The sequence below is a fragment of the Clarias gariepinus genome, chromosome 7 (assembly GCF_024256425.1).
Source record: "Clarias gariepinus isolate MV-2021 ecotype Netherlands chromosome 7, CGAR_prim_01v2, whole genome shotgun sequence".
Lineage (NCBI taxonomy): Eukaryota > Metazoa > Chordata > Actinopteri > Siluriformes > Clariidae > Clarias > Clarias gariepinus.
The window spans coordinates 24,353,265-24,376,426 of record NC_071106.1 but is presented as its reverse complement, the minus strand read 5'-3'; the positions used below and the strand labels follow the sequence as shown (position 1 = coordinate 24,376,426).

The following is a 23,162-nucleotide window of genomic DNA, read 5'->3' as shown; positions in this document are numbered from 1 at the left end:
GGTGACTGTGGATGGTTCCACTTTTTCATGAAGGTGGTCCTGTCCTGGTGGCTGTTCTCTGAGGACCTGTGACTTCAGTCGCTTAATAGTTCAGGACTGGAATTTCGTACAGTCTACCTGAGCCTCCAGGAACAAACTGGACTTTAATCTTACACATCTCCTCTTATACTGAACTTCCAGTCTCGCATATTATTATGCACATCAATCCCTGATATCAGTTTTTACCCAGATGAGGATGGGTTCCCTGTTGAGTCTGGTTCCTCTCAAGGTTTCTTCCTATTACCATCTCAGGGAGTTTTTCCTTTCCACTGTCACCGTCGTCCTAGGCTTGATTATCAGGGACAATCATATAATTTTGATTCATCCACATTCACATTTCATACAAACTTAATTCTTTTGATTGTGTAAAGCTGCTTTGTGATGATGTAAATCGTTAAAAGCGCTATACAAATAAAATTGAATTGAATTGAATACTAACTGTTAGATGGTGGTAAGACGGGTTCTTTCGACATGCCGGTGCCAAATGTGTTTGTGTTAAATCCAGCCCTGACAAATCTGACGAATGCAAGAGCACACACACACCTGTGGCACTTTAACCTTAGTTTATCAACATTGTCTTGTTAATAGCTGATTAAACCTGTGAACACAGCTGTTCAAAAGAAATACTAAACTGGCACACGGTCTAGTTTGTACGCAAGTGAAATACATTCAATTCAATTTTCATTTAAATTTTATTTGATAAGCACTGTTAACAATTGTTATTGTTGCAAAGCAGCTTTACATAATCAAAAGAATTATTTAAGTCTGTATGAAATGTATGTTGGAATGAATTAAGATGTGCAAATCGTCCCTGGTGAGCAAGCCGCGGGCAACAGTGGCAAGGAAAAACTCCTTAAGATGGTAATAGGAAGAAACCTTAAGAGAAACCAGACTCAACAGGGAACCCATCCTCATTTGGATAAAACAGAAAGCAGGAATTGATCTGCATTTATACAGTGTGTTAGGTGGCAGGTTAATGTTAATTGATGTTAATATGGAGTCCAGGTAGTCATTGGAGACAATTGCATTCTTGAATTATCGAGCATTCACAGCCAAGTCAAGTTCTCAGAAAAACAGCTGTCAACACCAGTCGAGGGCAGAACCGTCTTTATGGTAGAGTTAAACCATCCCCAGACACCAGACGCATCCCAAAGAGACACACGGGGCATCCATGTGAAAAGATTTCCAACCAGAAGCTGGGCACCAGGATGGGTCAGACAAGTCTGGAGGGCAAAGGAAGTCAGCATCACCGGCAGCTCAGGAGCGACATGTGTAGCTCGACAGAGAGAGGGAAGAGAGAGAGGAAGAGATAGGGAAGCGAGAGAAGGGAAGAGAGAACAGAAGAGGGAAGATCATAGCAGATAGATAAAGAGATAACAGTTAGGTATGGTTGCAGTCACATAATGTATAATGTGAATGTATATTTAGTGTAAAGTGCAACCAGAGACTCCGGCAGGACTAACTATAACAGCATAAATAAATGGGAAAGCCAATAGGAAACCTAGACATGAGGGCCTCTGAGATGTAAAGCAAACAATCACGTTACCGTCAACAAACCTGAGTGATCAATAAGAGTGAGGAAGAAACCATCTAAACATACCAGATCACCATAATACTCTACGTCCATGAGTCCCCCAGATCTGCCCCTTTACCCAAGACAAATCTATTTATAAAAATGCTTGATTAAATAAATAGGTTTTTAGCCTGGACTTAAACACTGAGACTGTGTCTGAGTCCTGAACATTATTTGGAAGACTATTCCATAATTTTGGAGCTTTGTAAAAAACAGCTCTGCCCCCAGCTGTAGTTTTCATAATACGTAGTACTGACAAGCAGCCTGCCTCCTTTGATCAAAGTAGGCATGGCAGATCGTAAGACACTAGCAGTTTGCTTAGATACTGCGGCGCGTATCTGTGCTCGTATCTTCTGGTTTTAGCAAGGACTCTCGCTGCTGCATTCTGGACTAGCTGACTCTTGTTTATGCATCTAGTTAAACAACCAGACAGTAAGGCATTACAATAGTCCAACCTAAAGGTAATAAAAGCATGAACTAGTTTTTCCGCAATAAGTCTGCAAATACATCAATACATAAATAATTTACATCATGATAACATTAGTGCAGAAGGATCTGAAGAGACATGACTCTATTACACCATGATTTTAAGACATTCGGAGTATATTTGAACCGTAGACAGTTTTTTTTTTTTTTTTTTTCTGAACATTACAAAACAGCCATGTCCAATTAAACAGTGCATCTTTAATAAACCATGTTGGTTTTAAGTTAGAAGTAAAACTAGCAAAAGATTTAGAAGCCGCCGTAAACTTGACCCTGAAAGCCACGGGCTGATTTTAACAATAATTGGTGATTGTTTTTCTATTTATGTTTTTTGTATACATTTTTAAATGTTGAATCGTTTCAAAGTATATAATTTGTTGTGTCATCTGTTTACAGTGTTGGCTAAGTTTGTGATTGAGAGTTATATATGGGTTATATATTAAAATAATTTTTATTAGTAGTAGTAAGCCAGGCTTTAGTAACCTTGGACAAATTACAATATAAGCCCTCTCCCGCGCACACGCTCCCTCTCTCTCTCTCTCTCTCTCTCTCTCTCTCACACACACACACACACACACACACACACACACACACACACACTCAAATAGCACATAGAATTTATGTAAAACCAAATGAAACTAGGGCAAAAAATATAAGTAGGAAAAATACAGTAGTATACTGTAGGTAATCCCTGTCCTGTAATAACAGGCGCTAACCTTCTAGAACTTTTTAGTTGTTTTAGTATTGTTTTCAAGTGTGAATGTTTATGGGGATTTAATAGGTCTCTGCTGCCGCATCTATTCACAATTGTGATAAGTGATTAATGCCTCATCAGATCTTTGATGGGCGAACGTTATGTATGGTTGAATGACTAAAGAAAAACTGATCCGTATGGGCAGATATTTCTTTCAGATTAAAATGCGCCATAAATCAATTTGTTATGCCAATTTTTGACTATCAGCAAAAAAAAAACATCAGCGAAAACATCATCAAAAATATAACAAAAACAAACCCAAGCAGAAGTTACATTTTAAACTTTACTTTGCAGCTAAATATTATCTACTAGTGTATTAAATGGAAATAGATAAAATACACCGTAATGTAAAATACTGTACATAGCCTGCGTTTGTATTCCGTACCTACAACAATCGGTAAAGATAAATTACAGATGTTACCGTGTCTTTAAGGATTACTAAGGATGTCTTGAAAAATATTGCAATAACTAGTTTTATTAATTAATTAATTAATTAATTAATTAATTAATGTATTTAAAATAGCATAAGCATCATGGGTTGTGTATTGAGTGATTTTAAAAATCTGTTTTATGAATCGGTTTGTTATTATTATTATTGTTATTTTTTTACCACAGACTCTGGGGGAGGGGTGGCAACTCTTAAAAGGGCAACATACATATATACGTAATGTGGTATACAAAACCTTTATCGGCCTTTATTATTTAATGTAGTATACAAAACCTTTATTTTTGTCTTTGTTTTTTTCTTTTTTAGTTATTATTGAGTACATTAGGTATGATAGAGACACTCTTGTTTCTATTGGTATACAATTTACTTACAATTTGACGTTTTTAACTCTGGATCTGAGCTGGCCGAGTGAGATCCTGATTTATTTGGACGCGACGCAAAGCGGCGGCCGTGAGGGAAAAGAGCCGCTGTCAGAAACAGGCTAAGAGCCCGTGCACACCGCACAACTCTGCCTAGCATCCTGCTCGCCAACTGAAAAACAAGCTCGATGACCTCAGGGCCAAAGTAAAGTTCCAGAGAGACATTCGGGACTGCAATCTCCTCAGCTTCACAGAGACATGGCTGAACCCAGCAGTGCTGGACCACATGGATAGGACGTGGGACTCGGGAAAGTAAAGGGGAGGCGGCGTGTGCTTAATGGTGAACAGCAGCTGGTGCAACAGCGCAAGTGTTGTTCCACTTACACGCTTCTGCACACCAAACCTGGAACTACTGTCCATCATGTGTCGTCCTTTTTATCTATCTCGGGTGTTTACATTAGTCATAATCAGCGCCGTTTACATTCCACCACGAGCGGACACGGACACTGCCTTATGGGAACTGCATTAGGCACTTACACAGCACCAGACACAGCACCGGGACGCTGCGCTTATTTTGACGGGGGACTTTAATAGTGCCAACCTCAAACGTGCAGCGCCAAACTTTTACCAGCACATCACCTGCCCCACCAGGGACGAAAGGACACTGGACCATTGTTACACTACAGTCAAGGACGGCTACAAGGCACAATCTCGTCCACCATTTGGTAAATCCGACCACGTCGCCATCTTCCTTATGCCAAAATACAAACAAAAGCTGAAACAGGAAGTTTCGGTTCAGAGGGAGGTCGCGCGCTAGACGGACCAATCAGTGGCCAAGTTACAGGATGCACTTGATGACGCAGACTGTGACATGTTTCGGAACAGCTCTGATGATGATGTCAGCATGTTTATGAAAGCAATTGTGGGATTCATTGGGAAACTAGCGGATAATACCGTGGAAAAAAAGACTTTTGGAATGTTTCCCAACCAGAAGCCGTAGGTGGATAAAACCATCCGTGACACTCTGAGATCTCGCACCATGGCCTACAACACGTGACTTGCATCGGTGGACATGGAACCGTACAAGGCTGCGTCATACAGATGTGGCCATTAAGACTGCGCGTTTTTTCCCGCGATGCCTCAATTTAGCGTGCAATGCGCCGCGACTTGCCGTAAGCAACATTCAGGAATTTAAATAAATGTGTTGTGCTTCACTGAATATCCGCCAGATGGCGCATGGAAGGACTTTATTTAAACGCCGGACCAAGTACTGTAAAACGAAGAATTGTGTATAATTACTTAGTTTAAAACAATATTGTTCCCAATGCTGAAGCAAACATGAATTTTATTTTGCTTTACAACAGATCTTTCATGATAAATGTGTGTATATGTGCTTCATATTTTTTTCATAATGATGAAATGAGATGCCCAAATTCGTGCTTTAAAATTTTTAATAAGTTTCTTATATATTTTTTGTAATGTCTTAACAGGGACAAAACATTAAAAGACATGGCAATGTCTCGGTGTACATGATGTTGAAATTAATTTAATTTCCTGATAGTAGGCTATCTGATAGTCTTAACTATGAGAATGTCCTGATTCGTGAATATGCCAACATATCTTATTTAAAACGTAAAAAATGTGTCGACATCATCAGAAGACATGAATGAACTATATATATTATATTATTAAGTAAATATTATTTTATGACCACGAGCTTCTTCGGGCATTTTATAATAATCATCATATTTGCTGTTTGTGTCCAGCATTTAATAATTATTTCATACATTATTTAACCACGGCTGGAAATAATAGCTGGAATGTGATGTGATTGTGAATTCATGACTGAAATAAAGCAGTTTGTCTTTTGTAAAGTACTTTCACCTTACAAAAGGCAGCGTTTTTATAAAGCGTTTTTTAAAGGCAGCGTTTTTATGTAGGTTGATAAACGTGTGTTGTACAGTATATACACCGCGACAGCGCGCAGTTACTCACTTCTCACCTTTCATGTAGATCTGCTCGGACTAATTCGTTTTAAACCCCTCAAAAATGTGTGTGTATACAGCCCCAAACCTCCATCAGTTATTAACAATAGCATCTATTTAGAAAAAATGCCCCAGTGATTTCGGAGCTTCAGGAAATCTCCCGGCGCTCTGCGCATAACACCAGGCCAGCTCATGTCGAAAAGAATTTATAAACGGTTTCTAAACGTGGGCTATTGTTTTTTTTTACTTATAGTATTTGTTAATTTAATTTAAATGAGGTTTGGGCTCAGGACTTCGATTCGGCATCGTGATTCTCCTCTTTAATTTACTCCATAGTTTTAATCAGCGCTCAGCCGCATGCATGAAGTTTTCCAGAGCGCACCGACAGAAGTAGACTAATGATTATGAACGCGTCGGGAAAACAGCAAGCAGACTGACTCTGACCATTTATAAAAATGTTTGCGTTCATTTTCTGACGCGCTCAAGTTCACCAAAAACAATACAGAGCAGCACAGCTTATTTGCTTTCAAACATTTATAAAATCACGTTTTTTCATTATTGTGAGTGCGCTTAAATAAAAGTTGAGTCTTATAAAGGCATGTAGTCTTATATAGTTTTATTATATAGTTTTTGCACATTAATCAGAGTCCTCATCTATTACATTTTTGAGAACAATAGTTTTTTTCAGCCTGTCACGGCGTGCGCCCAAATCAATATCGCTCCTCGCTCACTAGTTAGGCGGCCTCTCCTTCAGATATGCGAAGAAGCAGGGCTGCAGAATTAGGCACGAATAGTGAAGAAGAGCTCTCCTTGCTAAAGATCACGGGATTCCAATCCGCGCTATAAAATACTCGGGGTTTGTTGGTTTACAGTGGATTTTACTACGCGGTTTGAATGAGACGCGCGCAAAAAACGCGGAAGTGCGGCATGCAAACGGGGCAATTGGAACGCGCCCCAGGGACTTCAAAGAAGAGCAAGCGCAAGCGGACGGAGGCAGGAGCTGCTGTCCGCGGATGGCCGTCGTACTCATATTTTATAGCGCAGGGTGCAAACCCGGGATCATTGGCATGGATGAGCTATGTCCAGCTCTGTACCAGCATGTCATGTTGGCATTATAAGACTAAAAAGTGGCAGCTGGCACGCCTAAAAATAGACGCAGGTTAATTTTTTTATAGTCTAAATTAAAATCCTCCTCTTTAGTGCCTCCTATTCCTATTAATCCTATTGTTCTTTTAGTGTCACTGCGTGTGCTTACAATGCCAGACAACATTCAAATGCAAATTATTCACTCTCCCCAAGTGTGAATCAGCTGTTCTCACCTATACATATTAACCTATACGTTCTCACCTAAAGTGTTTAGGTGAAATTCCACCCATACAAGTGTGACAAATATGCAAAGAAAAAAAATAGGAAGGGGCAAATACTTTTTCATGGCACTTCACATGTAGTCAGATTGTTCCACTGGGCTGAAACTGTAGCAGGTGGAGTTATAGCACTTTTCAAATCACACTTACTATACACTGATATGAATAACTTTGAATGATGAATTCTACGTTAATATGATCTCGGGCTTGCTCCACATTATAAAAGCAAAGCGCGGAGATGGAGATCAGGGAAGTACGTGATGTGGTGGAGAATAGGCAGTGGCGGTTCTACACTGAATTGCTCCGCGGGCGAGAGGGTTTTGTTTTAAAACCCCTAATTCTGTAAATTTCCCCAGCAGTGAAACCGGTTTGATGACTTCACACCTGTTGTAAAGGTGAGATGGGGGATTACAGTAACTGTGTGTGCGCTTCACCTCGGAGCGTGCTGTCGCGTTGTATTCAATGAATAGACTAAAACTAAATCATGTTTGCTTCAGCATTGGAAACAATATTGTATTAGGCTAACTTTATTAAAGATTATACACTTTTGTATTCTTTGTCCACACATGTGGGCATCTTTAAATTTTTAGATATTGATCCTTTCTCGATGCAGTGAATTTTCTGAGCAAATTAATAATAATTTCCATGAATGAAAAGGAGGAAGAAGAAAAGGTTACGCGAAAATAAGAAAAAGCTTTAGAGGTAAATGCTGTGAAATGCTTCAAATGAACAGATTCTGCCTATAACAGGTCAGGGACAGTGAGGCTGGATCCAGCAGCGCACCACATCCCACATCATAATACATGCTGATGATGACCAACACGTCTCCCCTGATCTACCAGAGCCAAGTAAAAAGAATGGCAATCAAACAGAATAAAATTAGTAGCAGCACTAACTTGTGCTAGTTATTATGATGGTGGTCAATATTAATTGATATAATGTTTCTCAGCATTATTTCGTGTTAATATTGACTACCATAATAATTAAAATAAGTAACTAGTTTACTAGCGTGAGCTACTGCTGCTACTGATTTTATTTCAGCTTATCTGTTCAGTTTTATTGCCATTCCTTTTAAAATATTGTCTTTATAGATTTATACGTTGTTTGTCTTGATGTTATTTTTTTCGTTTCTTTGACCCAATATATGTTCAGTGATACTTCAAATAACATGTTTAAATAGCATTGATTTCTGTATTGTGTTATATTTTTATACTAGTAACTGGTGTTAAAAATGTATCTCTACATTAATGAGCCAATGTATTATGGTGTGGGCTGCTGTGGGCCAGGAAGTCCAGGGCCACTTTTTGGTCCCAGTCCGCCCCTGTAATAACGAATGGAGAAAGCGCAGTCGAAGCCCGGGGATTCTGCATTCCGCAAGGGCCAGTCGTGAATAGCTGACACTTAGTGACAGCCAATGAAATTGAAGCATTTTTGTTGCTTTCCACGTGGTGTGGCGTTGTTTAAATAATATCTGTATAATATCCGTATATGCTATAAAATCGTCCAGACCCTGGTTCGAATCCCGCTCTGGGTGAAAATGTAATAAATGTGAATCCTTTGTTTTACACTTTTTGCTTATGATAATCATTAAATTACAGCAGCTGTGAGGTGAGTGCTAATGTGTTTCATAGCTTAAGAAAAAAAAATTCTTAATTGCAAACATGCATTTAGTACTGAAGCATAACTTGATAATGTAATGGCTATATCGTGGTATTTTAGCGAATAACACCGGAACTTTGAGCACTGGCTGGGAATCGAACCCAGGTCTCCCACATGGCGGGCGAATCACCTACCACTGAGCCACAAGTACCCGTCTGCGTTAAAAGCGCGTAAATATAGGCTAACGTCATACATCTTTGTAGTCTTTTTGCACACGCGCGGGTGCGTTACAATAATAATAATAATAATAAATTGGGAGAACTACAACTACTAATAATAAAAATTCTGAATGAAAATGATAAATAAATACATAACAGTTTCAGCTTGACACGTTTATGAGCTCTGTTGCTTGCCGTCAATGGGCGCCTAAGAGACATAAAATTTTTCGGCTTCAGTAGACACACAATACTTTAGACTGAAACACGACTGCCCCCTACAGGTATTGAAGGGCATTTTCACAGCTCGCACCAACAACCGGCATGACAAACGTGGACGCAACTCTGGCAGACGAGCTGAACAGCATCTATGCTCGCATTGAGGCTGCAGCAAAAGATGCTAGTGAAGCTAATGCTAGTGGCGCTAACGGCTCCAGACAGAAAGACACTGCCAGCACCGGAAACATGTTCATCATCTCTGAGCATGACGTGAGGAGAGCCTTCAAGAGAGTAAACACCATGAAAGCAGCAGGACCAGACGACATCTCAGGTTGTATTCTTTAAAGAGTCTGTCATTGTTCCTGTCCCGAAGAAACCCCATCCTACTTCTCAGTAGTGATGAAGTGCTTTGAATGCCTGGTCAGAGACTTCATTATTTTTTCTCTATCCAACACACTGGACCGACTACGATTTGCATACCGCCCAAACCACTTCACAGACGATGCAATCTCTTATCTTCTCCACACATCACTTACTCAATGGACACTCGGAGGGGGAATTATGTAAAAATGCTCTTCATCGAGTACGGCTCTGCATTTAATACCATAATTCCCTCCACACTCACCACCAAGCTGGAGCACCTGGCACTCAGCTTATCTATGTGTCAGTGGATCTCCAACTTCCTAACTGGCAGACTACAGGCAGTAAGGATGTCTCAGCCTTAATTACTCCCAGCACTGGAGACCCCCAGGGTTGTGTTCTGAGCCCCCTGCTTTACTTTTTGTACACCTGTGACTGCGTGACGACACTGTCATGGTGGGCCTGATCACGAACAGCGATGAGTCGGCCAACCTAGAGGAGATTGGAAATCTGGAGCAATGGTGCCAGAGGACCAATCTACTCCTAAACGTGAGCAAGCTAAGGAGCTGATAGTGGACTTTTGTACAAAGCAGGAGAGGAACTACCAGACCCCAGTCATAAACAGGAGCCCAGTGGAAAGAGTGGACATCTTTCCAAACGGTGCTTGACCAAGGCGGGCTTAGCCTTGGGAAGGACCTTAGCCATCCCAACAATGGACTGTTTTCTTTTTTGCGGTCTGGGAAGCGATTGTCTCTTAATCAGTACACCACAAAGTACTGATCCACACATTTGGTTTTTGCACTCACTCTGAACATTCTGAACATTCATTTACACTAGTGGCCACTGCACAACTACACTTTCATGGTCATTAGTTAATTTAGTTAGCCACTTTAAAAAAATCACTTTTTAGCATATTTGCACGCACAAGACACTTAAAGGGGTCATACAGGCCTACATGCACTTTTTTAAGCTGTTTGGACTGAACTGTGTGTTAGGAGAGTGCGTACACAACCACTCTACGATGATAAAGAGCCGCCCAGTGGTTTTCTTTTCATTTATTACAATAACATCACCCCTTCTAAAATCAGGCCAATCTCAAATGCCTTGCAGTGTGACGCCACACCAAAAGAGGCCGCTCCACCACTAGTTGATTGACACTGGTGTCTTAGCAAAGTGAGTAGCCGAGTGAGAAGAAGCTGTCGGCCATTGTTTTTCGCCCCTGAAGCAAAATGTCGGCTAAGCGAGTATGTTGTACAGTTGTTGGGTGTAATAGCGAACACAGCAGTCATCATTCACTACCGACATCTGAGCCACTAAGGAACCAGTGGCTGAATTTTGTTTTTGAAGCTAACGTCCCCACCGATTTACCTAAATGCGTTCATGTTTGCGCTAATCATTTTTCACCAGACTGTTTTATAAATGCGGGTCAATATAAAGCAGGTTTTGCTAGGAAGCTGCTCCTGAAAAATGGATCTGTACTAACGCTTCCTGTTCCTGCTTCATCTTCACCAGGCTCGGTGAGTGTAATTTCTTTTTCTATGAATTGTTGCAGATCGCCTTTTTTAACAATCACGATGAATGCGAAGTGTAAGTTAACTTACACTCTCATAGAACATGGTTATGTCGTCTTCCCTATGTACATCCATCTCCCTTATTCCTAATCGCACGTTTATAATAAACAATGCATTAAGGTGATTGTCTAGTTGCAAACTGTGTACTTAGTCAGAAAACTATATTATGCTTACCTTTGTAACGCTAGATGGTTTATAACAGTGTCTGTCAATGAGTAAGAAGTCATGTAAACACACCAGTAAACACATCGCGTTCATATCTCTCTCAGTACGCTACTTACCCTGTGTTAGCTTCTCCGCTTTTTTTTGTCGTTGCTCGCGGCAGCGTAACAGCCCGTTAACTCATGCCCATGCAGTGATGAGAAAGACAAACGAGTCGATGCATGTCCATTCTTTATAATTTCTGCGTTGTTAAGGAAAAAGACAAAATAACTAACATTTTGTTGGAGACCTAAAACACCAGTGGAGGCGGAGCATGAACACCGACCTCCTGGGGGTGCCAGAGAGGACACTTCATCCTCAAAAGGATTTCTAGGGGAAGCCACCCCCAGGGTTCTGGGCGCATAAGCCTCAGGGCTTCTTCTTTCTGAAAAAGACAGTGTGCTGCTTTACCGCACGCGTTACCACCTAGAGTAACTCTTCATACGCTCTATCATCACTAGAGGAGTGCTCTAAGGTGCTTTTAGTTTAGATTTCCATCTCCGCAGACACGAAAGAGGATGTCTCTCCTGCCCATTCACAAGCAGCGCCAGAGCGCGCTTGAGAAGTGGATGGAAAATTTTCCCGATCCGGCAAGAGAAATGGATGGGAGACTCCATCTTGTGCACGTCTGCCAGATCTGTGCGTCATCCCCAAAATATTCTTCAAGAAGCCGAGGAGAGCGTGATTGACTGTACAAGGTTATATAAGCCAAAAATTTGGCATGTTTAATACACACGTGCTTTACAACCAGCACCACACAAAGATGTTCCCATAGTGTTTTCACACAGCAAGTGTGGCTTTTAAACTGGAACCCCATCAGTCAGAACATGCCAGGCCAAAATAGCGGCTTCATATGTTTTGAAACTACTAGGGCATAAGCCTGAGGACAACTTTTCTTGCAGAAACTCCAGCACTGAAACAATTTGCCAGTGGACTGGGTGTACATGTTTTGCCATGCACCAACTTTCAAATACACTCCATTTGAGGGCATAACTTCTTCTACTGGAGGGTGCCCTAGCACTTAGAATAGTTTCAATTACGCTGGCTGAAAGACCAGCATCTCTTAATTGGTCCCCCTCAGGGGCCAGACGTGAAGGTTCCAGAGCTCGGGCAGTGGATGAAGTATTGTCCTCTGTGTCTGAGACAAAAGAGGCCTCCTCACTGGAATTACCCATGGCGAACCATCGAGGAGAGATATCCGAGAACCACATTCTGGTCGGCCAACAGGGCGCTATCAATAAGAGGCGCAAAGCTTGTTGACTCCCAGGAGCAGAGCTGTCGGAGGAAATGCATAAAGACGTAATCTGGGCCACGTTTGGGCTATCGCATCCAGACCCAGGGGAGCTGGAGAAGTCAGAGAGTAGTAAGGCAAAGAGGTCCACCCTTGCTACATAAAATCTCTCCCAGATTTGACTGACTACTTCGCAGGGGAGTTTCCATTCCCCATGTGTCACAGCTTTTTTGCCCTGGAATGTAACTCACCCTGAGGGACAGAAACTTGTCCTGTGCCCAAAGCAATACCTGGTGTGCTAGCTCGTTTAAGCTGCATAGATGCAGTTCTTTCCCACTAGGATTTAACCGCAGTGCACTTCCTATGTCTGCAGCAGTCTTTCCGGTCTTTTCTAACACATTCCCTGTATGCATTAACTTTTACCTAGGGCTTAAGCAGGTGCTGGTTTTTCTTTTCTTTTTTGGCACTCATGCTACCTCTGGCTCAAACCACATTGGCTTGTCTCATAAGACTCGGGCTGCAGGTGGTGGAGGAGCCAGATCTTTTCATAAGGCAGAGTAGAATCCTTGTGGGTACTGTTCTGGAATGGTTTTCATTTCTTGTCCCAGAGAAAGTGTGTTTAACACACATTTCAGCACACTCACCATCTTCTGCATGTTCTTTCTCACGCTTTTGGCTTCTTGTTCTTTTTTGGAAGGGGCCAAAGCACACAATCCATCACCACTTATTCTGCCACCTTAAATGATGTGAGGCAGCCCAGCTGGAGCAACCTGACTGCAATCTGACTGAGCTGGTCCAACTGCACCTTTAATGTGACAGATAGATAGTTCATATGGCCACTTGTAAAACTTAAGCACAGCTTGCATGCTGGAAAGCCTGCAGCAGAGACAGGAGACAAGTGTAAATAAATACATATGTAATCTCTACTCATTGGGTGGAAGCAGAGAGGCCCTTTTATATTTGGTGCGCTGGTGGAAGATGACATCCTCTGATTGTCTTTAACCCAGGTGAAGTATGGTGGCCCACCCTACACCATACGCCATTAAGACTGCGCGTTTTCCCGCGAGATGCTGCAATTTAGCACGCGGCGTGCCGCAACTTGCCGCCAGCAACATTCGGGAATAAATAAATGTTTTGTGCTTCACTGAATATCCGCCAGATGGCGCATGGAAGGACTTTATCTAAAAGCCGGACCAAGTACAACGATAAATTGTGCATACTGTAATTGGTTAGCCTAAAACAATATTGTTTCCAATGCTAAAGCAAACATGTTTTTTTTTGTTTTACAGTAGATGTTTCATGATAAATGTGTGTATATGGGCTTCATATTATTTTCATAAGGATGAAATGAGATGCCCAAATTCGAGCTTCAAAATTTATAGTAAGTTTCTTATACTGTATAGTTTATGTCTTAAAAGGGACAAAACAATGAAAGACATGGCTATGCCTCAGTTTAAATGATATTGAAATTAATTTAATATCCTGATAGTAGGCTATCTGATAGTGTTGACTATACGAATGTCCTGATTCGTGAATATGCCAACATATGTTTTATAATTTAAGACATAAATGAACAAATACATAATTTCTAAAAAGTATTTGTGGATATGTATGTAAGTAACCACCTGAACACTGCTGAAGCAAACATGAATTTTATTTTTTTTTACAATAGACCTTTCATGGCGAGTGTATATGTGCTTCATATTATTTTCATAATGATGCCCAAATTTGTGCTTTGAAATTCATAGTAAGTTTATAGTAGTTTTTGTAGTGTCTTAACAGGGACAGAACAATTAAAGAGATGGCATTGCATCAGTTTAAATGGTCTTAAATTAAATTAATTACCTGACAGTAGGCTAACTTACGGTGGTGTGAAAAACTATTTCCTGATTTCTTATTCTTTTGCATGTTTGTCACACTTAAATGTTTCTGCTCATCAAAAACCGTTAACTATTAGTCAAAGATAACATAATTGAACACAAAATGCAGTTTTTAAATGAAGGTTTACGTTATTAAGGGAGAAAAAAAATCCAAATCTACATGGCCCTGTGTGAAAAAGTGATTACCCCCCTTGTTAAAAAATAACTTAACTGTGGTTTATCACACCTGAGTTCAATTTCTGTAGTCACCCCCAGGCCACTGCCACACCTGTTTCAATCAAGAAATCACTTAAATAGGAGCTACCTGACACATAGAAGTAGACCAAAAGCACCTCAAAAGCTAGACATCATGCCAAGATCCAAAGAAATTCAGGAACAAATGAGAACAAAAGTAATTGAGATCTATCAGTCTGGTAAAGGTTATAAAGCCATTTCTAAAGCTTTGGGACTCCAGCGAACCACAGTGAGAGCCATTATCCACAAATGGCAAAAACATGGAACAGTGGTAAACCTTCCCAGGAGTGGCTGGACAACCAAAATTACCCCAAGAGCGCAGAGACAACTCATCCAAGAGGCCACAAAAGACCCCAGGACAACATCTAAAGAACTGCAGGCCTCACTTGCCTCAATTAAGGTCAGTGTTCACGACTCCACCATAAGAAAGAGACTGGGCAAAAAACGGCCTGCATGGCAGATTTCCAAGGCGCAAACCACTTTTAAGCAAAAAGAACATTAAGACTCGTCTCAATTTTGCTTTAAAACATCTCAATGATTGCCAAGACTTTTGGGAAAATACCTTGTGGACCAACGAGACAAAAGTTGAACTTTTGGAAGGTGCGTGTCCCGTTACATCTGGCGTAAAAGTAACACAGCATTTCAGAAAAAGAACATAATACCAACAGTAAAATATGGTGGTGGTAGTGTGATGGTCTGGGGTTGTTTTGCTGCTTCAGGACCTGGAAGGCTTGCTGTGATAGATGGAACCGTGAATTCTACTGTCTACCAAAAAATCCTGAAGGAGAATGTCCGGCCATCTGTTCGTCAACTCAAGCTGAAGCGATCTTGGGTGCTGCAGCAGGACAATGACCCAAAACACACCAGCAAATCCACCTCTGAATGGCTAAAGAAAAACTAAATGAAGACTTTGGGGTGGCCTAGTCAAAGTCCTGACCTGAATCCTATTGAGATGTGGCATGACCTTAAAAATAAAGCTGAATTACAACAATTCTGCAAAGATGAGTGGGCCAAAATTCCTCCAGAGAGTCCCTAAGACTCGTTGCAAGTTATCGCAAACGCTTGATTGCAGTTATTGCTGCTAAGGGTGGCCCAACCAGTTATTAGATTCAGTGGGCAATTACTTTTTCACACAGGGCCATGTAGGTTTGGATTTTTTTTTCTACTTAAATAATAAAAACCCTCATTTAAAAACTGCATTTTGTGTTTACTTGTGTTATCTTTGACTAATAGTTAAATGTGTTTGATGATCAGAAACATTTTGTGTGACAAACATGCAAAAGAATAAGAAATCAGGAAGGGGGCAAATAGTTTTTCACACTACTGTATAATCTGATAGTGATAGATCCGTGAATATGCCAACATATCTTATAAATAAAGCTGTGCGGAAACCCGTGGCTCGTACTTTTACTTCACTTTTTAATCAAAAGGCTGCTAATCGTGCGCAGTTTATCGATAAAAATGCAGATGTTCTCGGCCAGAAATGCAAAAAGACAAATACATGTACAGTATATAGGCTACTCGCGTTGTTTTCGCGCGGAGAGATTGTGTGTGCGTGCACAGAGAGTTTCTGTTGATAAGTGTATGTGGATAAGTTGATAAGTGTATGTTGTCAAAGTATTGGTGGACATCTAATTAAAGGAACAATTTAAATTAAGGATGTCTTAAAACATAATGCAGTAACTCTATAAGCTCGCAATCTTATTACCATTAATTAATGGGTCCGTCCCTTTGCCGCCAAATCAGGGAGCCTACAGAGTAAGTGAGTAGCGATGGTAGATTTTGGTGCACACCCATCACAGGTGCACGCCGTGAAATAAAGTAAAGATAAGGATCATGACGCTCAACATTCCGGAGCCCAAACCCCATTTAAATTAACAAATATTGTAAGTAAATAACAAAAGCCCACATTTAAAAAAGAATTTTTATTTAGATTATAAAAAATAATCCTGCATGTGTTATAGGTGTTCCAGCTGCAACTGTTCTAATGGCTCTTTCAGAGTAAATCATTCTGAAACAAACCTGTAAATTTCCAAGTAAAACAGGAACATCTGTATAAATAAATTGATATGATGAACTATTGTTTAGTGACTTATGTAAACGACTCAGTTCAGATGTAAGTAAATGGAAAGAAAGTAAATGGCTGCACTGTTTGGGGGAGAAACATGCTAATGACAATTTGGTGTGTGTGTGTGAGAGAGAGAGAGAGAGAGAGAGAGGTGTCAAGAGGTCTTGCATACTCATGAGAAGTCGTGGATTATTCAGTGAAACAGAGGCTCAGCTGAAAAATGTTAGGCACATCAGTCACTTAACCCCAAGTAAAAGGTCTTTTTGAGTTTTATGATATAGTTGTAAAATAACAGATGTACAAACGGTGCACACTGAATCCTAAACCAGGCATAAGGATTAATAAACCAAGATAATCGTTTTTATTTTTCAAATAAAAATATTAAATAATATTATTGTGTATAGAGTGATTAAAAACAATGCAATTTATGCTATCATATGGAAAATCTCAATTTCTTCCATTCCAAGAATTAAAAACGGTAACAATGTCAACTTTATCAATCTAGAATCCAGAAGATTATAATTACACAAATTTAAATCACTGAAAGTCTCCAGAAGAGCCTCAGATTCAAGAGCATTTTAAAGTGTGGAGAGGTGCATTTCAGTTTCTCTAAATGTATAGGTGAGAACAGCTGATTCACACCTGGGGAGGGTAAATATTTGTATTTGAATGTTGTTTGGCATTGTAAAGCACACACAGTAACACTAAAAGAACAACAACCGAGGATTAATAGGAATAAGAGGCCCTGATTATACTGCATAACTATTATTTAGTACAACAAAATTCCTCGGGAAAACATTTTGGTGCGGTTGAGTGCTGGTTAGACTGTAGAAAATTGAAGAGGAGGATTTTTATTTAGACTAATAAAGTGTCTATTTTTAGGCGTGCCAGCTTCCACTTTTTAGTTAGAAGTTTTTAATACAAATCTTATAATGCCCACATGACATCAAACATTCCCCTTGTTAATATTTTAACTATTAATTTTTACTATTTTAGCTATTACTATTTCGTTTACTTCCAAATAACATTAAAACAAGAATTAAACGTTTTTTTTATATTGTTGACTACATTTGGGGCGTGTAACGGGTTTGACCCTAAGTGCACGGGCGGCACTATGAAGCACAGACTCGAGGCGAGGTCTTACAAAAAAAAAAATGGGAAGGAAAGTGTTTAAGGAGTGAGGATGGAAAGGAAGGAATGTGCACGTGCAGGTTTGGTTGGCATGGACAGAGTGGCAGCGTGGGCCCGCAAGGACAGCAGCTCCTGCCTATGTCCGCTCGTACTGACTCTGCTCTCCGCGGAGGGGCCGGACAGGCCCCTCCCATTTCTTGCTTCTTTGATGTCCCTGGGGCGCGTTTCATTTGCCCCGCTTGCATGCCGCACTTCTCCGATGTTGCCCGCACGTCGCACTCGCACCGTGTAGTAAAATCCCCTGTAACCCAACAAACCCTGAGTATTTTATAGCACGAGCTGCAAGCCGAGGATCATTAGCAAGGATAGCTCACCAGCCGTGCTTAATTCCGTGGCCCCGCTCCTTCGTATATCTGAACTCCACGCCGGGCTTTCATAATGCGGAGCAAGCCTGAGATCCTTTTAACATTAATCACCGCCAGCCGGTGCGAATAGGTGGCCCCGTCCCTTCACATACCTGCAGAAGGGGTGCCGCCTACCTAGGGAGCCTACAAAGTAAGCGAGAGGCAATAAAAGATTTGGGCGCACGTCGTGACACTGCCCCTCCCTCAGCTTCGAGCTCACCATTGCCGCTGGCACTGCCTGTCCGTAAATAAGACTTAACCCAATGCCCATGCAAGGTGGTGGGTGTTCACCCAAATCAATATTGCTCCTCACTCACTAGATAGGCGGCCTCCCCTATCTGCCGAAGGAGCAGGGCAGCAAAATTAGGCACGGCTGGTAAACCATCTCTGCTATTGATCCCAGGCTTCTCCCTGCGCTATAAAACACAGTGAGGAGTGTAGCTTGGGGTCTGTTGGAAGACTGGACTTTACTATGCGGTATTAGTGTGACTCGTGTGCACAGAATGCGGAAAAGTGCCAAATGAGCGGGGCAATAAAACACGCCCCAGGGACTTCAAAGAGACGCATACGTCTTTGAACGCCAAGGACAGCCACAAGCTTACTGTCGGAGCTCCCATGTTTTTTTCGGCTCTCACAATAGAGCTTTCCCTGCCGCCGAAGAGGGAAAGACGGAAAGGGGGATCATGTCACGGTCCCAGTTCCCAGCCGGGGAAAGCCATGCCCACAGAGAAAGCTGGGAGGGGCTTGTCCGGCCATCCACTAATAGCAGAGTCAGCGTGAGCGGACAGAGGCAGGTGTCCGCTGTTTATCATTTACCAGACTGTGCCCGCATGCCAGCAAGGCACTGCCAACCAGATCACATGTGCACCTCGTCTCTTACCCTTACTTTACAAAATATACAATTTAATGAGACTTATTTTAATTATTTATTTTTATATAATGTCATTATTCAGTATCACTCTTGGTCAGTTGTCACTCTCAATGTTACTTCACCAACGAGTTTTCATTGCCATTTTTACCTTTAGTTTGTTTAATTAAGTTAAATTAAATTAAATTAAATTAAATTAAATGAATAAAACATGAATTATTGAAAGCACTATACAAATAGCGATATATAACTGAACTGAATCTTTATGAGCATCACAGCTGGGCTGCCTCCTCACTGATCTGCTCAAACACATGCACAAATCATTGATGACTGGTGGAGGCTAATGAGAAAGTTCCATAATGCACCTGCTTATCTGGAACATCTGGCACCACTGCAGAACTCTGGCATGTGTGGGTAAAAATTAGGGCTCCAGACATTTTTCAAAATTTTCAATGTGTATATTATTTACATGTTTTTGGATTTTATATATTTGTTTTATGATTTTACGCACAAACCTGCTCCACTGGTGCATTTTAAATAATAATAGTATAGTAAGTTGTTATTTAGTACCTTGTTAAGAAGAAAGAATGCACTGCAGATATCAGGAAGATCAAAAGGAGTGTAGGAACATCAACAACTATGGTGAATGACAGATTATAATTATTTTGCATGGGGAAGAAATCCCCTTCACAAAATTTGGTCACATCAAGAAGTGTCCAAGCTTTAATCTGTCAAAGCTAAGTAGAATATTTTTTCAGTCTTTGAATTTCTCATTTTTGTGTTTTGTTTCTTTTTTATGAGAATTAGTGTTTTTTATAGTCTGTTAGTGGTCTCATGGGTTACTTTTTCTGAGGCTTTCAACAAGACCTTTTGCGCTTAACTGCCTCTATCCAGTTTTCCAAATTGTATTTCCTTAAAAAAAATAGCCAAATGAACAACTGTATGTAGGTACAGTATCTACCTGGCCTGAGAGCTGTCTAGTTGAGCAGTAACCAAATGTCTTCTTTTGTCTTTGTTGAAAACCAAAGCCTTCCCACTGGCTAAAACCCCACAGCCAAAGCTGACCTCTGCCCCATGCAGAGAGGAGAAGCTGTGGTAAGAGGGGAGACTTGCACTAGAAAACCCCTCTGACAGAAATGCAGGAAAAGTCTGAGTAGAAAGCTCACATGCTTGCCCGCTGAAACCCAAGTCACACCTAACAAAGACCAATAGAAAAAAAGGGACACTATTAGTAAAACATTTCTAATAAGTTTATCTACCCAGTTCAATAATGTATAGACTTCACTAAATCAAATGGTCATCTCCCATAAAAAATCATCAATTGGGTTAGGCGAACACATATCCACAATAAGAGTGCATACTTGCATCCACTGCGTGAGCATTGTCCTCTCCCCGAGCAAAAATGCAGACAGGCTGGGCCAATATATACTGCAAAGTTTAAAGAAATAAAATGAGAAGAACAGAAAACACGAAAATGTGCATGCTTATCATAAATTATTTATGATCTGGACTACTTTAAATAATTTTAAATGTAATTATTCTGACTATATATTTAATAAAAAATATAATTATATTATTATGGTTATATAATTGTTTATTCCATTATTATCAGTGTATAATTCTCCACAGCTCATTTTAAATGGCTGGCTTTTGTGATGTAAAATAAATAAAATGAAACTAAACAAATAATATCCTGATCCTTTTCCACTTTTAAGAGGATATAGCCACCAATGAAATTTTACCCATTAAAATCTATTTGTAGTCTTTAAAATATTAAAATGTTGAAACCAATGCCAGCTTCATGCACTTGACTTGGCTGCATGACTTTTATAGACTTTTCTATTAGAGTTTTGTAAGACTGTCATAATTTGATCAAAATTAATTGAAAAACATGAGACGAAGGAAAATACTGCCCCTTACCTCACTTCTCTCTCTCTCTCTCTATATATATATATCATGTTACATCCATAACCATTTGAGTGTTAATGCTGTGATAATAAGTAAGTATATGAGATAAGCATGACAGATTCCTTATACGCGGTGGCTTTAACATTCATGTTTGCTATCCGACTGATTCACAGGTATATAATTTGAAATACCTCCTAAACTCTTTTGAACCTATTCAATCAGTACATGGAGCACCACACCAGCATGGTCACACCCTGGACTGTGTCATCTCTCAGGGGCTCTTGGTTTCCGTAAATGGCATCTGTAATGTCAATTCTGGTCACTTTCCCATAATATTTGATTGTTTAGTACCCTCTGGTATGAGCAAGGCCATTGTCCCAGGCTGCAGCCATTGCATCATTACCCCTCAACTTTTTACTCTGGATGGTCTTGTTCAGAGAGCTTTCTTTCTGTTTTTTTATTCAACATATTCTAATATTATAGATTCAGTTGCTTCTATTAAGTTTAAGTCATCTAGAGCCATAGCTGTTCAAATGACATGTTCAACCCATGTTCTTAGGTAGATGAGCTGAACAAAAAATTTAACAAAATGACTGGAAAAAAAAACAACTTTATATGTCATTCGAAATCATGAGGGTGTATTTGTCAGACTATAGAAATGCAGTGAAATCAGCAAAAAAAAGTGATCATTAACAGCTGCCTTCCCCCTGGAGTAAACTGTTAAATCCATTATATACTGGTGTCACTGACATCTCTCCAGACACCTGTCAGAAGTTTTTGGACTTTTTTGTCGAAAAGGTGTCTGCAGTGAGGCAAAAAAATTAAATGAAATATTTGCACTACTGACTTACATGTTTCATCAACATGCACTAAAAATTATTCAGTAGCATTTTTAACACCGCAAAATCCGCTAAAAATAAATTCCTTAAAAAACTATTATTTTTTTCTTTAATTTACACTGTTTAAGTTTATTTTACAAACAGAAATTAGTATTTGTTTAACAGGTTAGATTTTAAGATGCACTGAATATATTAATTATATTGAATATATATATATATTTTAATCAAGATATTTAAGAATTCAGTAATTATACTGATTAAGTTTAAGAACTACAATTATCCAATTGTGTTCCACACAAAGAGATCATAGGAAAGCTGATGCAACATCTGAGACAAGAAGTGCGCACACAGTGCTGTAAGAATGGGCAAGAAACACTCATAGTTAATACAGATTCTTAAAATCTGATGTAAAAAGAGACAGTATGTGTGTGCATGTTAAGCTTTTAATCAGGTTTCTCGGTGAATGTTGCCATGGTTTTGCTGCAATATTTAGAATTTTTTTTATTTATTTTGGTGATTTTATTTAATCTATGCGCCACTTTGGCAGAAATATAAAACTAGTACAATGGAACCTCGGATTCCGAGTGACGCGATTAACAAGTGTTCTCCAAGACGAGCAAAGATTTTTAATACATTTTGACTTGAAAACTAAGCATTATTTTAGTTTACGAGCACCAAGTATCATGTTTCACGCATGCGCTTCTTGTTTCGACCCCGAGCGTTACGTGATCACAACTGAGCCAACGTTTCTTCTCTGTCTTGCGCTGCGGAATCGATCCCCTGCTGGGTCTTAGTGCTCGTCTTTTACTGGTATAATCAACATCCGTGCATGAGTGTAATGTTTACTATAACACTGTGACCCCGTGTGTGTGTAAAACATATTTTATTTTGAGTTCAGAAGTGCGTGTGTACAGCGCATTTACTGTTTCTTATAATACACGTGTGTGCGCCCACAAGTAAAGCAAAAGAAATTCTTAATACAGAGGTTAAAAATCTATTTTCTTCCTCATCGCGGTGTGTGTGCGTGTGCGCGTGTGTGTGTTGGTGAACCCCCTTCACAAACACACGCGCACAGAAATTAAGGCGAGAGAAACACACTCTGCTCTCCGAAGAAACTCTGTTCTGTTGCAAATCTTTTCAGAGGTAAGGTGCTGGTTCATTTGTTTGTTTGTTTTACTTGACAGGAGCGATTCTGTTAGTTTGCACTCACACGAGTGTCATTAGCGATGTTTATCGCTAATTTTCATATAAAACAGTGTAGCTAGGTAGAGACGTTGATTTATGACCGCTGTTTACGGAAGTGTAGTCCAGTGCGGGAGATGCATTGTGGGAAATGCAGTCCAGTGTGTGTGAACGCGAATGCGAGATGTAAGCTAGGATATAGAGTGTGAGTTTTGTTCTTCAGTAGTTTTTTTTGTTAGATTTAAGT

General features: G+C 40.1%; 1 protein-coding gene across 1 annotated transcript in view; it reads right to left on the bottom strand.

Annotated features, from left to right (window-relative positions):
* Positions 1–23,162, bottom strand: part of reln (reelin) — a 1,039,407-nt gene that overhangs the window by 428,486 nt on the left and 587,759 nt on the right. Inside the window, exons 21-22 of the mRNA XM_053500241.1 lie at positions 20,348–20,414; positions 19,948–20,181 (exon numbers count right to left, since the gene is read on the bottom strand). Of these exons, the coding sequence (XP_053356216.1) occupies positions 19,948–20,181; positions 20,348–20,414 (301 nt within the window). The remainder of the gene's footprint in view (positions 1–19,947; positions 20,182–20,347; positions 20,415–23,162) is intronic.